This window comes from Tursiops truncatus, chromosome 3, assembly GCF_011762595.2.
Source record: "Tursiops truncatus isolate mTurTru1 chromosome 3, mTurTru1.mat.Y, whole genome shotgun sequence".
NCBI lineage: Eukaryota > Metazoa > Chordata > Mammalia > Artiodactyla > Delphinidae > Tursiops > Tursiops truncatus.
This window is the reverse complement of record NC_047036.1, coordinates 66,704,430-66,719,902: the sequence shown is the minus strand read 5'-3', so window position 1 is coordinate 66,719,902 and position 15,473 is coordinate 66,704,430. Positions and strand designations below refer to the sequence as shown.

Here is a 15,473-nt window from a genome sequence, read left to right as displayed (position 1 = left end):
CTGGCATTTCCTTATTACATAATCTAAAATGTACATTTACTTTTAATATCTAAGTGCCAATGTTTTGAGAGTGTAATTTATAAAATTGACCAGGTCTGTGTAGACATTGTCACAGGAGAGTGTTAACCTGTTTACTTTCTAATAATCTGCTTACACACCATGAGGAATTCATGATCTGGGGCATAGTCTCTAAATGTGTGAAAAGCTAACCATGTTACACATATAGAAATCACTTCAACTCTCTACTGTTGGAATTGTGAGAAGGTAGATGCAGAAAAGCAGCAAACCATATACAGATCTATTGCTTTTGTGAGCAATTAATCTTGTTGACATATTTATATGAACTTGCATTAAAATGCCTGAAAAGCATGCTGTTGACTTCAGTTGTTCATTAATATTGATCATATGCTGTCCCCATTGTGTTAGGTGCTACTTAAAGATTACCTACAAAAGTATTACAGCGTTATCGATTTTAAAACTCCCTGAAGCCTCTGGTATCTTGCAAGTCCGCTTATACTTTCATTAAGAATGACATTACCAAGTGTTGTCTAATCAGATAATTTCGACCTTTATGACTACTATTCAGAACTGAAGCTCGTAACCACCATTGTGTATACTTCTTCTGTACATCTGTAATACAAAAAGAAGCAGACTTTTGAAATGGAAATGAATTGAGATGGCCCTCGTTTTTACAAGCTCTGAGTGGTTCAGTAACACTACTTTGATTTCAAATTTTGCTCTGCTGTTAAATTGTTTTCAAAGTGAGGTATAAGTTATAGATTAGCACTGACGTGTTACAAAAAATATATGAGGTGTCCTAAATATTCCGAAGTTGGCAGCAAACGTTAAGAATGTGGCCATATTACAAACATTTGTTAATATGATTATCACTAAGGAAATTCTAGAATTAAATTTTCAGGAACCATTACATAAATAAAAAAATGTTAATACTGAGCATAGTATATTTGCAGTGAAAGATAACCATTAAAATTACGTTTAAAAAATGAGATACATAAACTGGATCACTAAGTATTTTCTTTTGTTGTTAGCTTCCTCATCCAGCTGCTGACAATTCCATTCAAAACATTTATCACAAATTACTAGCAGAACTCAGCACATAATAGATGCCTAATGAATAGATGTTATTTAAGCTTAACTGGAAAAAACAAGTTAACAACACCTCTATGTTGAGAAAGGTCAGGGTCAGTTTCTTTCTTATTCTCACAGTACAAGCAATGGTATATGCCATAGGTGATGGTTATTATTTTTCAGTGTGCCAAGACATTAAAATAATACCTACTTACTTTCAGTAGCAAAATAGAGAAGATTATTTGATGGGGGAAAACTTAAAAACAGACAAGAGTTTCCTAGGATGTCTAATTCTCAGATGACCAGCTCACTTATCATCTGGGGAAAGAAACCTGGAAACTCTTGATACATATTTTAATTGTCATTATTTAGCATCAAACATAAAATTTTTTGGCTACCAAGAAAATTTTGTGAGTTGAGAACTTGGGCTACATTTGTTATCTTATCTTTATGCACTAAGTTATATTCTCATTATTTCTTTTTGCTAATGTTTTAAGTGAATGTCTTTATACAGGAATTATTAAATTAGGAGACTAAAACACTATTAATCAGATTATATGATGTTAAATTTTTCTTAATTATATATTTGCCAAAGAATTAGGATACAGGTATAATCATTAGGCAAAAGTTTACATTCCAATGATCTGTTATTTACAGTTATAATAATATTACAAATGTAATACTCTAGAAGCTTAAACTGCATTAGAGACAAAAAATATTGGAAACTAATTATGAATTTAAAGGACTTGAACCTTAAAAGGTGTAGAAAAGTTACAGAAAGTATCCTAATTAATTACCAATTGAAATGCCAAAAGATATTTATAGCTTATAAACCTTGTAAGATTTAATGGGGTCTCCGCAGAAGATATAAATGGTTATCACTCATTAGTCCCATATCGTTGTTTATTAAAAATTTATCAGAAACCTTCTGTGTGCTGACCATGACTCTTACCACAGAGAATTAAGGGTCTAATGGAGAAAACTATCATGTAACCAGTCATTTCAACACTCTACCGGGAGTTCTCCAAAAGAATGTATACAAGGCATATAACATCAGTTTCATGGTATAATTATTAGGGATGAAAAAGAAAAAAATCTGTATGTTGGGCAGGGTCAACTTCTCATCTTCACAGTATAAGCAACGGTATACACATACCAAATATATTATTGCAAAATAATAGGCGGAAATGCATTTGACAGTTGATTTCAAACATAGCTGAAGTGGAGTACTGTTAGCATAGCAGAGCCTTTCTATATTCATAATATCTAACACGCTGACCCATTTGCTGAAAATACTCTGAAATATTTCCATTTAGGAAGCCTTTGGAGTCCTGTATTATTTATAGGAATGTGCTTAGTGAGTGCATGCTGATTCTGTAGGCATCTGTCAAGATTAACATATTAATCTACAGATCTTCAACGGGGCAGGAAGTGTGGCTTAATGGAAAGGGCTTAGGTTTGTAGTCGGGCAGAATGTGTTAAAGAAAATCTTGGCTTTTGCAGTTACACATGTTACTTAACCTCTCTGTGCAAACCTGTTTTCTTGCCTGTAGAACAAAGATATGTTCTTACAGAGCATCATAAAGAATACTATGTATTTCATGTTGCTTAATGTATAAAGCACTCTAGAAAGGTTAAATCCTTGCCCCATTTGCTTTATCTCATCCTCGCCCTGTAAATGAAAATCATTGAATTTCTTAGAGTAGGAAAAATAACAGCAGCTACAACCTTTGTAACAGATAATCTTTTTCTGAAACCCAGATGTCAGCTGAGGTCATGATGTCTTTGGGGGTATAAATAAAATGAGCTCCAACTCTCTAGCTCGTATCTTTGGGGAATCTCAGAGGCTTCACCAAGATTGCTGGGCAGACTTTGCCTGTGCCCTCAGGAAATATCTAAAGTGTCTAGGACTAGATACCTCTGTCAGCTCGGTCTTCAGGTTCCTGTATCCACTGGATTCTTGAGTCCCTCAGGCGTCGTGTCCTGCAACACTTCTTCCCTTCTGCCAGGATGAGCCAGATGAATAGCATAGCTCTTTCCCCTTGATTTCCCCCAGTACCACACACAGGTCTGACTGTAGATCTGAATAGTCCAACAGAGACAGGTCACATTGCAGCAGTGCCAACAACTTAAACCTGAATTTTAGACATCACAGTTTCTTACCAGCTACTTTTTATCCCTATTACAGCTCCACAGCATACTGCTTGACCCCCCTCGCTCCCTGAAATTTACTTCCATCTCTGCTTGTGGGGTCTCTCCTCCTGGGTTGTTCCCACTCATTCCTAAGTTCTTCCCTCTATACGGCAGAGCCACTAACTCATCCTCAGCTTCTAGCCAAGTTCTACTTTTCCAGAGATGCAGGAAGCATGAGTAAACAGAGTCATCTATTCCAGGCTCTCATATTTGCTCCTTGTTCTTCCAAGTGACTTCCATTGACCACTTTCCTCGTGATCATGGCTTTAACTGCTGCCAAGGACTGGCAGAGGCCTTACTATTTCAGTTGTTTGCTTTTTATCCCTCCTTCACCCAGCTCTGTAAGTAGAAGGGAACATGGAAAATATTTATTTTCTTTCTGATATAAATAATATCACTCTCTTGAGGGGTCAGAAATAGCTTAATCATTTTTGGTTTTAATAACTTTTTTCCTACTAGAGAGAATTCCTTAAACTCAACATTCCTCATATTAATTGAGGTTTTTGGTTTTTATTTTTGAGAAATCACTGAATTCTTATTAGGCTTGTTTCCTCATCTGTAAAATTGAAAGATTGGATTAGGTGATCTCCAATGCTCCTTATTTGTTTAAAATTATATAATTCTTAGGCTATAATTATTAATATCTTTTTGGCAATTATATGCATGGCTATCAGTTATCAGTTAATAAAAAAATCTAGGTTATGTATTTTCTTATTTTGAGTGAACTGATGAGTCAACCCTCTAATGTCACGTTTATTTCTTTCACTCCTCCCCAGTTGGTTGATTCTGTAAAGAATGTAGGTTTTAGGATCACAGATTCTTAGCTTGAGACCTAAATGCATCACTTGTAGATGTTCATTTGGGAAATATTACCTAATCTTTCTGTCTTTAAGTTTTTGAAAAAGGTAAAAGAGAATGGTAAGGACAACTACATCATCTAGTTGCTAGGAGGAATAAATGAGATTATTTATGTGAAAGGAATTTGTAAGTTGTCAGGCATCGTTAATGTTAATTAATTTGAGAGGAGGGAGGAAATAGAAAGTGAGAAAGAAGAGAATAAGGGAGGGATTCTGTAGCATGGTTTGCATCTCTTCGTGATGGAGAAAAATGACCACTGGTGTTAACACCTTCTTCCTGTCTCAAACACCTACAACATACCACCTCAAAGACAGGTGTTAGTTGGTCTAATTGACAAGTACTGCATAGCACTAAACTACCTACTTGAATAAATGTATTATTTTTAATTGGTATGAAGATATCTGGAGAAAAATCACAGCTACATTGATTTCTTTTCACTCTTTGAAAGTCAGCCCTACCAAGAATTGAGGATCTAGACACCAGAGTTGCCACATTGTTGCCTATTTCACGTATATCTTTATTAGATTCTACAACCATTGAATTTCATGAAATTTTAAACTGGAAGAAACTGTCAAACAGCTACTGGAGGAGGTGATAGAATTATGAAGTCTTGCAGGATAGCGTTGCCCAAACTCTGAGTGCTTTCTGTTGTCAACTTTGTGATGATGGTGAATTTCCTTTTCTCTCATCAAGTTGTTAAATGGCTTTGACCCACACTTGGGTAGCCATTCACTATTGCAACCTTTTAATACAGCAGTCCCAAAACCTTTTTGGCACCAGGGACCTGCTTCGTGGAAGACAATTTTTCCACGGACAGGGGTGGGGAGGGTGGATGGTTCAGGTAGTAATGTGATCGATGGGGAGAGATGGGGAGCCATGGGGAGCGGCAGATGAAGCTTCGCTCACTTGCCCGCCGCTCATCTTCTTCTATGCGGCCCGGTTCCTAACAGGCCACGGACCGGTACCGGTCCATGGCCCAGGGGTTGGGGACCCCTTACTTAATAGCCTTGCCCCCACCCAGCTGACTCTGGTTATCACCATTCTTGTGCCAACACTTTCACCTACTCTCTAGTCTCTGCTGAAACCACTCACTTTTCTTCACTAATCTTCCTCCAGACTCTGGAATTTATCTCTACATATAGAGTCAGACACTTGGTTTAATTACTCTCGCTTGCCTTTTCTAGTATGTACATCTTAACTTTCTCTTCAGTGATTTTTGTTTCACATAAGTGTGTTCTAGTCTCTCCAATTAAAAAAAAAAAGGACAAAATTAGAGAATACTATATATTTTGCTTAGCCTTTCTTCATCTCCCAGGGAGAACTTTTTCTTCCTTCAACTTTTCTTCACAAACTCCAATCTGGATTCTGCCCTGAGTCAATTAGCATCTTCCAAGAGGCCAACTAACAATATAAGACAGAATTAGACGTGCAAAACGTTTATGGGGGGGGGGGGATAACTGTGATGGACAAACGGGAGAGAGAGCAAGAGTAGGTAGGATGAGCCTTCAGAGACTGTGACACAAGCCTGTCAACTCTGAAGGGAGAAAAGGAATGAAGGAATATTGCAAAGAAAAAGCCTTGGATGCTATGCCAGTTGAAAAAATCTCAGCCATACCAAAGGGGCACCCCAGAGTAAAGAATGTGCAGTAGAGGAGTGCCAGGGTCAGGCAGGACTGGCCCAGCTCTACACCTCCACCCGGCAGCTGGTTCTCTCCAAGGGAGGTGAAGCACCACAATCCTATGGACTCTCACAGTACCAGTCACTCTGGTGAAGTTACTTTCTCAAAGCTTAAAAATAACTCTCGGGCTTCCCTGGTGGCGCAGTGGTTGAGAGTCCGCCTGCCGATGCAGGGGACGTGGGTTCGTGCCCCGGTCCGGGAAGATCTCACATGCCGCGTAGTGGCTGGGCCCATGAGCCATGGCCGCGAGCCTGCACGTCCGGAGCCTGTGCTCCACAACGGGAGAGGCCACAGCAGTGAGAGACCCGCGTACCGCAAAAAATAAAAATTAAAATTAAAATAAAATAACTCTTCTCTATATTTGCAACTTTCAATGAGCTACTTCCTACACATTGGCAAAAATTGTAGTTCTCCCGAAGTATGCCCCACCACAAGCTCACAGATAGTCGAAATAATTATTGCAACCAGCTATACACTCCCCTTGACCCATGAGGTTATAGTCACTTACAAGCTTATGCTACTTTCACCAGCAGGATACAAAAGCTCTTCTGTGTTTGTGACTCTAGAAATTGCCATTCACTATTACTTTTTAAACATGCAGAAGAGATGCTATAATTCAGAGACCTTAATAACAATATTTTACTTAGTGCTAATACTTTCTGAGTATTTCATATGTGTCTGTTCTGGGTATTTTATATGTATGATTTTTAAAAAAAATTTTTTTTAACATCTTTATTGAGGTATAATTGCTTTACAATGGTGTGTTAGTTTCTGCTTTATAACAAAGTGAATCAGTTATACATATATATATGTTCCCATATCTCTTCCCTCTTGCGTCTCACTCCCTCCCACCCTCCCTATCCCACCCCTCCAGGTGGTTACAAAGCACCAAGCTGATCTCCCTGTGCTATGCGGCTGCTTCCCACTAGCTATCTACCTTACGTTTTGTAGTGTATATATGTCCATGCCTCTCTCTCGCTTTGTCACAGCTCACCCTTCCCCCTCCCCATATCCTCAAGTCCATTCTCTAGTAGGTCTGTGTCTTTATTCCTGTCTTACCCCTAGGTTCTTCATGACATTTTTTTCCCCTTAAATTCCATATATATGTGTTAGCATATGGTATTTGTCTTTCTCTTTCTGACTTACTTCACTCTGTATGACAGACTCTAGGTCTATCCACCTCATTACAAATAGCTCAATTTTGTTTCTTTTTATGGCTGAGTAATATTCCATTGTATATATGTACCACATCTTCTTTATCCATTCATCCGATGATGGGCACTTAGGTTGTTTCCATCTCCGGGCTATTGTAAATAGAGCTGCAATGAACATTTTGGTACATGACTCTTTTTGAATTATGGTTTTCTCAGGGTATATGCCCAGTAGTAGGATTGCTGGGTCATATGGTAGTTGAAAATGAATTAAAAAAAATGAAAAATGAAAATATTCATTTTTCAAGTATGGTCATATGGTAGTATGGTAGTTTTTTAAGGAACCTCCATACTGTTCTCCATAGTGGCTGTATCAATTCACATTCCCACCAGCAGTGCAGGAGCGTTCCCTTTTTTCCACACCCTCTCCAGCATTTATTATTTCTAGATATTTTGATGATGGCCATTCTGACTGGTGTGAGATGATATCTCATTGTAGTTTTGATTTGCATTTCTCTAATGATTAATGATGTTGAGCATTCTTTCATGTGTTTGTTGGCAGTCTGTATATCTTCTTTGGAAAATGTCTATTTAGGTCTTCTGCCCATTTTTGGATTGGGTTGTTTGTTTTTTTGTTATTGAGCTGCATAAGCTGCTTGAAAATTTTGGAAATTAATTCTTTGTCAGTTGCTTCATTTGCAAATATTTTCTCCCATTCTGAGGGTTGTCTTTTGGTCTTGTTTATGGTTTCCTTTGCTGTGCAAAAGCTTTGAATTTTCATTCGGTCCCATTTGTTTATTTTTGTTTTTATTTCCATTTCTCTAGGAGGTGGGTCAAAAAGGATCTTGCTGTGATTTATGTCATAGATTGTTCTGCCTATGTTTTCCTCTAAGAGTTTGATAGTTTCTGGCCTTACATTTAGGTCTTTAATCCATTTTGAGCTTATTTTTGTGTATGGTGTTAGGGAGTGATCTAATCTCATACTTTTACATGTACCTGTCCAGTTTCCCCAGCACCACTTATTGAAGAGGCTGTCATTTCTCCACTCTATATTCCTGCCTCCTTTATCAAAGATAAGGTGACCATATGTGTGTGGGTTTATCTCTGGGCTTTCTATCCTGTTCCATTGATCTATCTTTCTGTTTTTGTGCCAGTACCATACTGTCTTGATTACTGTAGCTTTGTAGTATGGTCTGAAGTCAGGGAGCCTGATTCCTCCAGCTCCGTTTTTCGTTCTCAAGATTGCTTTGGCTATTCGGGGTCTTTGTGTTTCCATACAAATTGTGAATTTTTTTGTTTTAGTTCTGTGAAAAATTCCAGTGGTAGTTTGATAGGGATTGCATTGAATCTGTAGATTGCTTTGGGTAGTTGAGTCATTTTCACAATATTGCTTCTTCCAATCCAAGAACATTGTATATCTCTCCATCTATTTGTATCATCTTTAATTTCTTTCATCAGTGTCTTATAATTTTCCGCATACAGATCTTCTGTCTCCTTAGGTAGGTTTATTCCTAAATATTTTATTCTTTTTGTTGCAATGGTAAATGGGAGTGTTTTCTTGATTTCACTTTCAGATTTTTCATCATTAGTGTATAGGAATGCCAGAGATTTCTGTGCATTAATTTTGTATCCTGCAACTTTACCAAATCCATTGATTAGCTCTAATAGTTTTCTGGTAGCATCTTTAGGATTCTCAATGTATAGTATCATGGCATCTGCACAGTGACAGCTTTACTTCTTCTTTTCCGATTTGGATTCCTTTTATTTCTCTTTCTTCTCTGATTGCTGTGACTAAAACTTCCAAAACTATGTTGAATAAGAGCAGTGAGGGTGGGCAACCTTGTCTTGTTCCTCATCTTAGTGGAAATGCTTTCAGTTTTTCACCATTGAGGACGATGTTGGCTGTGGGTTTGTCATATATGGCCTTTATTATGTTGAGGAAAGATCCCTCTATGCCTACTTTCTGCAGGATTTTTACCATAAATGAATGTTGAATTTTGTCAAAAGCTTTCTCCGCATCTATTGAGATGATCATATGGTTTTTCTCCTTCAATTTGTTAATATGGTTTATCACATTGATTGATTTGCGTATATTAAAGAATCCTTGCATTCCTGGGATAAACCCCACTTGATCATGGTGTATGATCCTTTTAATGTGCTGTTGGATTCTGTTTGCTAGTATTTTGTTGAGGATTTTTGCATCTATGTTCATCAGTGTTATTGGCCTGTAGTTTTCTTTCTTTGTGACATCCTTGTCTGGTTTTGGTATCAAGGTGATGGTGGCCTTGTGGAATGAATTTGGGAGTGTTCCTCCCTCTGTTATATTTTGGAAGAGTTTGAGAAGGATAGGTGTTAGCTCTTCTCTAAATGTTTGGTAGAATTTGCCTGTGAAGCCATCTGGTCCTGGGCTTTTGTTTGTTGGAAGATTTTTAATCACAGTTTCAATTTCTGTGCTTGTGATTGGTCTGTTCATATTTTCTATTACTTCCTGATTCAGTCTTGGCAGTTGTGCATTTCTAAGAATTTGTCCATTTCTTCCAGATTGTCCATTTTATTGGCATAGAGTTGCTTATAGTAATCTCTCATGATCTTTTGTATTTCTACAGTGTCAGTTGTTACTTCTCCTTTTTTTCTAATTCTATTGATTTGAGTTTTCTCCCTCTTTTTTTTTGATGAGTCTGGCTAATGGTTTATCTATTTTGTTTATCTTCTCAAAGAACCAGCTTTTAGTTTTATTGATCTTTGCTATCGTTGGCTTCATTTCTTTTTCATTTATTTCTGATCTGATTTTTATGATTTCTTTCCTTCTGCTAACTTTGAGGTTTTTTTGTTCTTCTTTCTCTAATTGCTTGAGGTGCAAGGTTAGGTTGTTTATTTGAGATGTTTCCTGTTTCTTAAGGTGGGCTTGTATTGCTATAAACTTCCCTGTTAGAACTGCTTTTGATGCATCCCATAGGTTTTGGGTCGTCGTGTCTCCATTGTCATTTGTTTCTAGGTATTTTTTGATTTCCTCTTTGATTTCTTCAGTGATCACTTCGTTATTAAGTAGTGTATTGTTTAGCCTCCGTGTGTTTTTATTTTTTACAGATATTTTACTGTAATTGATATCTAGTTTCATAGCGCTGTGGTCAGAAAAGATACTTGATACAATTTCAATTTTCTTAAATTTAGTAAGAGTTGATTTGTGACCCAAGATATGATGTATCCTGGAGAATGTTCCATGAGCACTTGAGAAAAATGTGTATTCTGTTGTTTTTGGACGGAATGTCCTATAAATATCAATTAATAAGTCAATCTTGTTTAATGTATCATTTAAAGCTTGTGTTTCCTTATTTATTTTCATTTTGGATGATCTGTCCATTGGTGAAAGTGGGGTGTTGAAGTCCCCTACTATGAATGTGTTACTGTCGATTTCCCCTTTTATGGCTGTTTGTATTTGCCTTATGTATTGAGGTGCTCCTATGTTGGGTGCATAAATATTTACAATTGTTATATCTTCTTCTTGGATCGATCCCTTGATCATTATGTAGTGTCCTTCTTTGTCTCTTGTAATAGTCTTTATTTTAAAGTCTTATTTGTCTGATATGAGAATTGGTACTCCATCTTTCTTTTGGTTTCCGTTTGTATGGAATTTCTTTTTCCATCCCCTTACTTTCAGTCTGTATGTGTCTCTAGGTCTGAAGTGGGTCTCTTGTAGACAGCATATATATGGGTCTTGTTTTTGTATCCATTCAGCCAATCTGTGTCTTTTGGTGGGAGCATTTAATCCCTTTACATTTAAGGTAATTATCGATATGTATGTTCCTATTACCATTTTCTTAATTGTTTTGGGTTTGTTTTTGTAGGTCTTTTCCTTCTCTTGTGTTTCCTGCCTAGACAAGTTCCTTTAGCCATTGTTGTAAAGCTGCTTTGGTGGTGCTGAACTCTCTCAACTTTTGCTTGTCTGTAAAGGTTTTAATTTCTCCATCAAATTTGAATGAGATCCTTGCTGGCTAGAGTAATCTTGGTTGCAGGTTTTTCTCCTTCATCACTTTAAACATGTCCTACCACTCCCTTCTGGCTTGCAGAGTTTCTGCTGAAAGATCAGCTGTTAACCTTATGGGGATTCCCTTGTGTGTTATTTGTTGTTTTTCCCTTGCTGCTTTTAATGTGCTTTTTTGTATTTAATTTTTGACCGTTTGATTAATATGTGTCTTGGTGTATTTCTCCTTGGATTTATCCTGTATGGGACTCTCTGTGCTTCCTGGACTTGATTAACTATTTCCTTTCCCATATTAGGGAAGTTTTCAACTCTAATCTCTTCAAATATTTTCTCAGTCCCTTTCTTTTTCTCTTCTTCTTCTGGAAATCCTATACTTCGAATGTTGGTGCATTTAATGTTGTCCCAGAGGTCTCTGAGACTGTCCTCAGTTCTTTTCATTCTTTTTTCTTTATTCTGCTCTGCAGTAGTTATTTCCACTATTTTATCTTCCAGGTCACTTATGCATTCTTCTGCCTTAGTTATTCTGCTATTGATCCCCCTAGAGTATTTTTCGTTTCATTTATTGTGTTGTTCATCGTGGTTTGTTTCATCTTTAGTTCTTCTAGGTCCTTGTTAAATGTTTCTTGCATTTTCTCTCTTCTCTTTCCAAGATTTTGGATCATCTTTACTATCATTATTCTGAATTCTTTTTCAGGTAGACTCCCTATTTCCTCTTCATTTGTTAGGTCTGGTGGGTTTTCATCTTGCTCCTTCATCTGCTGTGTGTTTTTCTGTCTTCTCATTTTGCTTATCTTACAGTGTTTGGGGTCTCCTTTTTGCAGGCTGCAGGTTCATAGTTCCCATTGTTTTTGGTGTCTGTCCCCAGTGGCTAATGTTGGTTCAGTGGGTTGTGTAGGCTTCCTGGTGGAGGGGACTAGTGCCTGTGTTCTGGTGGATGAGGCTGCATCTTGTCTTTTTGGTGGGCAGGTCCATGTCTGGTGGTGTGTTTTGGGGTGTCTGTGGACTTATTATGATTTTAGGCAGGCTCTCTGCTAATGGGTGGGTTTGTGTTCCTGTTTTGCTAGTTGTTTGGCATAGGGTGTCCAGCACTGTAGCTTGCTGGTCGTTGAGTGAAGTTGGGTGCTGGTGTTGAGATGGAGATCTCTGGGAGATTTTCACCATTTGATATTATGTGGAGCTGGGAGGTCTTTTGTTGACCAGTGTCCTTAAGTTGGCTCTCCCACCTCAGAGGCACAGCACTGACTCCTGGCTGCAGCCCCAAGAGCCTTTCCTCCACACGGCTCAGAATAAAAGGGAGAAAAAGTAGAGAGAAAGAATTAGTAGAAGTAGGAAGAAAGAAAGGAAGGAAGGAAGGAAGGAAGAAAAAAAGAAGAAAAGAAGGAAAGAGGGAAAGAAAGGAAGGAGGGAGGGAGGGAGGGACGGTGGGAGGAAGGAAGGAAGGAAGAAAGGAGGGAAGGAAGGAAAAAAGAAAGAAGGAAGATAAAGTAAAATAAAAGAGTAAAATATAATAAAGTTATTAAAATAAAAAATAATTATTAAGAAAAGAAATTTAAAAAAATGGACGGATAGAACCTTAGGACAAATGGTGGAAGCAAAGCTATACAGACAAAATCTCACACAGAAGCATACACATACACACTCATAAAAAGAGGAAAAGGGGAAAAAATCATAAATCTTGCTCTCAAAGTCCACCTCCTCAATTTGGGATGATTCATTGTCTAAAGGAAGGAAGGAAGGAAAAAGAAAGAAAGAAAGAAGATAAAGTAAAATAAAATAGTTATTAAAATTAATATTATTAAGAAAGAAAAAAATTAAAAAAAAAAAAAGGACGGATAGAACCCTAGGACAAATGGTGGAAGCAAAGCTATACAGACAAAATCTCACACAGAAGCATACACATACAGACTCACAAAAAGAGGAAAAGGGGAAAAAATCGTAAATCTTGCTCCCAAAGTCGACTTCCTTAATTTGGGATGATTCATTGTCTATTCATGTATTCCACAGATGCAGGGTACATCAAGTTGATTGTGGAGCTTTAATCCGCTGCTTCTGAGGCTGCTGGGAGAGATTTCCCTTTCTCTTCTTTGTTCTCACAGCTCCCAGGTGCTCAGCTTTGGATTTGGCCCCGCCTCTGCGTGTAGGTCGCTGGAGGGCGTCTGTGTTTTGCTCAGACAGGACGGGGTTAAAGGAGCAGCTGATTCAGGGACTCTGGATTACTCAGGCCTGGGAGGGGGGAGGGGCACGGAGTGAGGGGCGGGCCTGCGGCGGCAGAGGCTGGCGTGACGTTGCACCAGCCTGAGGCACGCCGTGCGTTCTCCCGGGTAAGTTGTCCCTGGGTCCCGGGAACCCGGCAGTGGCAGGCTGCACAGGCTCCCCGGAAAGGAGGTATGGATAGTGACCTGTGCTCGCACACAGGCTTCTTGGCAGCGGCAGCAGCAGCCTTAGCGTCTCCTGCCCGTCTCTGGGGTCCGCGCTTTTAGCGGCGACTCGCGCCCGTCTCTGGAGCTCCTTTAAGCAGAGCTCTTAATCCCCTCTCCTCGCGCACCAGGAAACAAAGAGGGAAGAAAAAGTCTCTTGCCTCTTCGGCAGGTCCAGACTTTTCCCGGACTCCCTCCCGGCTAGCCGTGGTGCTCTGTCCCCTTCAGGCTGTGTTCACGCTGCCAACCCCAGTCCTCTCCCTGTGCTGCGACCAAAGCCCGAGCCTCAGCTCCCAGCCCCGCCCGCCCCGGCGGGGGAGCAGACAAGCCTCTCGGGCTGGTGAGTGCCAGTCGGCACCGTTCCTCTGTGCGGGAATCTTTCCGCTTTGCCCTTCGCACCCCTGTTGCTGCGCTCTCCTCCGCGGATCCGAAGTTCCCCCCCTCCCGCAGTCTCCACCCGCCAAGGGGCTTCCTAGTGTGTGGAATGATTTCCTCCTTCACAGCTCCCTCCCACTGGTGCAGGTGCCGTCCCTATTCTTTTGTCTCTGTTTTTTTCTTTTTTTCTTTTGCCCTACCCAGGTACGTGGGGGAGTTTCTTGCCTTTTGGAAGGTCTGAGGTCTTCTGCCAGCGTTCAGTAGTTGTTCTGTAGGAGTTGTTCCACATGTAGATGTATTTCTGGTGTATCTGTGGGGAGGAAGGTGATCTCCGCGTCTTAGTCTTCCGCCATCTTCCCCTCGTCCCCCTTATTTATTTATTTTTGGCTGTGCTGGGTCTTCGTTTCTGTGTGAAGGCTTTCTCTAGTTGCGGCGAGCGGGGGCCACTCTTCATCGCGGTGCGCAGGCCTCTCACTATCACGGCCTCTCTTGTTGTGGAGCACGGGCTCCAGACGCGCAGGCTCAGTCATTGTGGCTCACGGGCCCAGTTGCTCCGCGGCATGTGGGATCTTCCCAGACCACGGCTCGAACCCGTGTCCCCTGCATTGGCAGGCAGACTCTCAACCACTGCGCCACCAGGGAAGCCCTGTATGAATTCTTTTCATCTCTATCATCCCCCTCTGTGGTAGATTGTATTAGTATTGCATTCAACAGAAGATGAGACTGAGGTACGGAGAGGTTAAGTAAATCGTCCAAGACCACATGGCTAGAAAGTGATGAAACCAGGATTCAAACCCATACCATTGATCTCTAGAACTCCCCCAACTACTACATTTCCTATGGCACTAATATCCAGAACACTTTCCTCTATAAAATTATTAATTGCAAAATGCTGACCCAATGTCTACTTTAAAGCATATGCATCATGCAGCAATATTCTTTTTCTATCTTTCAGGTCCCTGCACTCCTAATCCGTGCCATAATGGAGGAACCTGTGAAATAAGTGAAGCATACCGAGGGGATACATTCATAGGCTATGTCTGTAAATGTCCCCGAGGATTTAATGGGATTCACTGTCAGCACAGTAAGTCATCCACAGTCGTTGTGCTTTTACTATCATTGATTGCAAAATATACAAGTCATTATTCTTGTTTGTAATAGAATGATAGAATCTTTGAGCAGCAAAGAACCCTGGCCGTTGGCTAATGCTACTTCTCTCCCACTGAATACACCACATTCCCCACTGACTCCTAGACTGTTTCTATCCTCCCAGGCGTGTTGGCCCTTTTCATCGTTGTTCAGCCACACTTGCAAAATGCTGCTTTTATATTGAACTGATATGTGTCTCTTTCTTTCACATTTGTCCTAACGCTGCATTCTTCAAGCTTCCTAGACATTATTCTGTTGATTCAGTTCAGAGATGATACCCAGAAAAGAAAACTTCCCACTCTGCCCTATCTATAAGCCAGTTTCCTCCTTCTCACATGTCAGCAATTTTAGTGTGAAAATCTTTGTAAGTTCAACAAGTGTGCTATCTGCATATCGCTCTTTTATGCTTGTTCTTATTTAACCTGAAGTTAAACAAAATATGTCCACTTGTGATGATTTTTTCTTAGAAGTATGGCTCAACATTACTGTCCTTCTAAGGATTTCTAACAGTAAAAATCTGCCTTTGTATACTCTTACACTCTCCACCCTAGAGCCCTGCAGCACAGGAAAAAAAAAAAAA

At 39.6% G+C, this 15,473-nt stretch overlaps 1 protein-coding gene across 3 annotated transcripts in view; it reads left to right on the top strand.

The window, feature by feature from the left end:
• The window catches only part of EDIL3 (EGF like repeats and discoidin domains 3), a 429,794-nt gene that overhangs the window by 190,824 nt on the left and 223,497 nt on the right, over nucleotides 1-15,473 (top strand). For 2 of the 3 annotated variants that reach the window (XM_019929732.3, XM_019929733.3), the window contains one exon: nucleotides 14,700-14,828. The exons of the other annotated variant lie outside the window; for it this stretch is intronic. In XM_019929732.3, coding sequence (XP_019785291.1) covers nucleotides 14,700-14,828 — 129 coding nt within the window. The remainder of the gene's footprint in view (nucleotides 1-14,699; nucleotides 14,829-15,473) is intronic. 3 annotated transcript variants of the gene reach the window in all.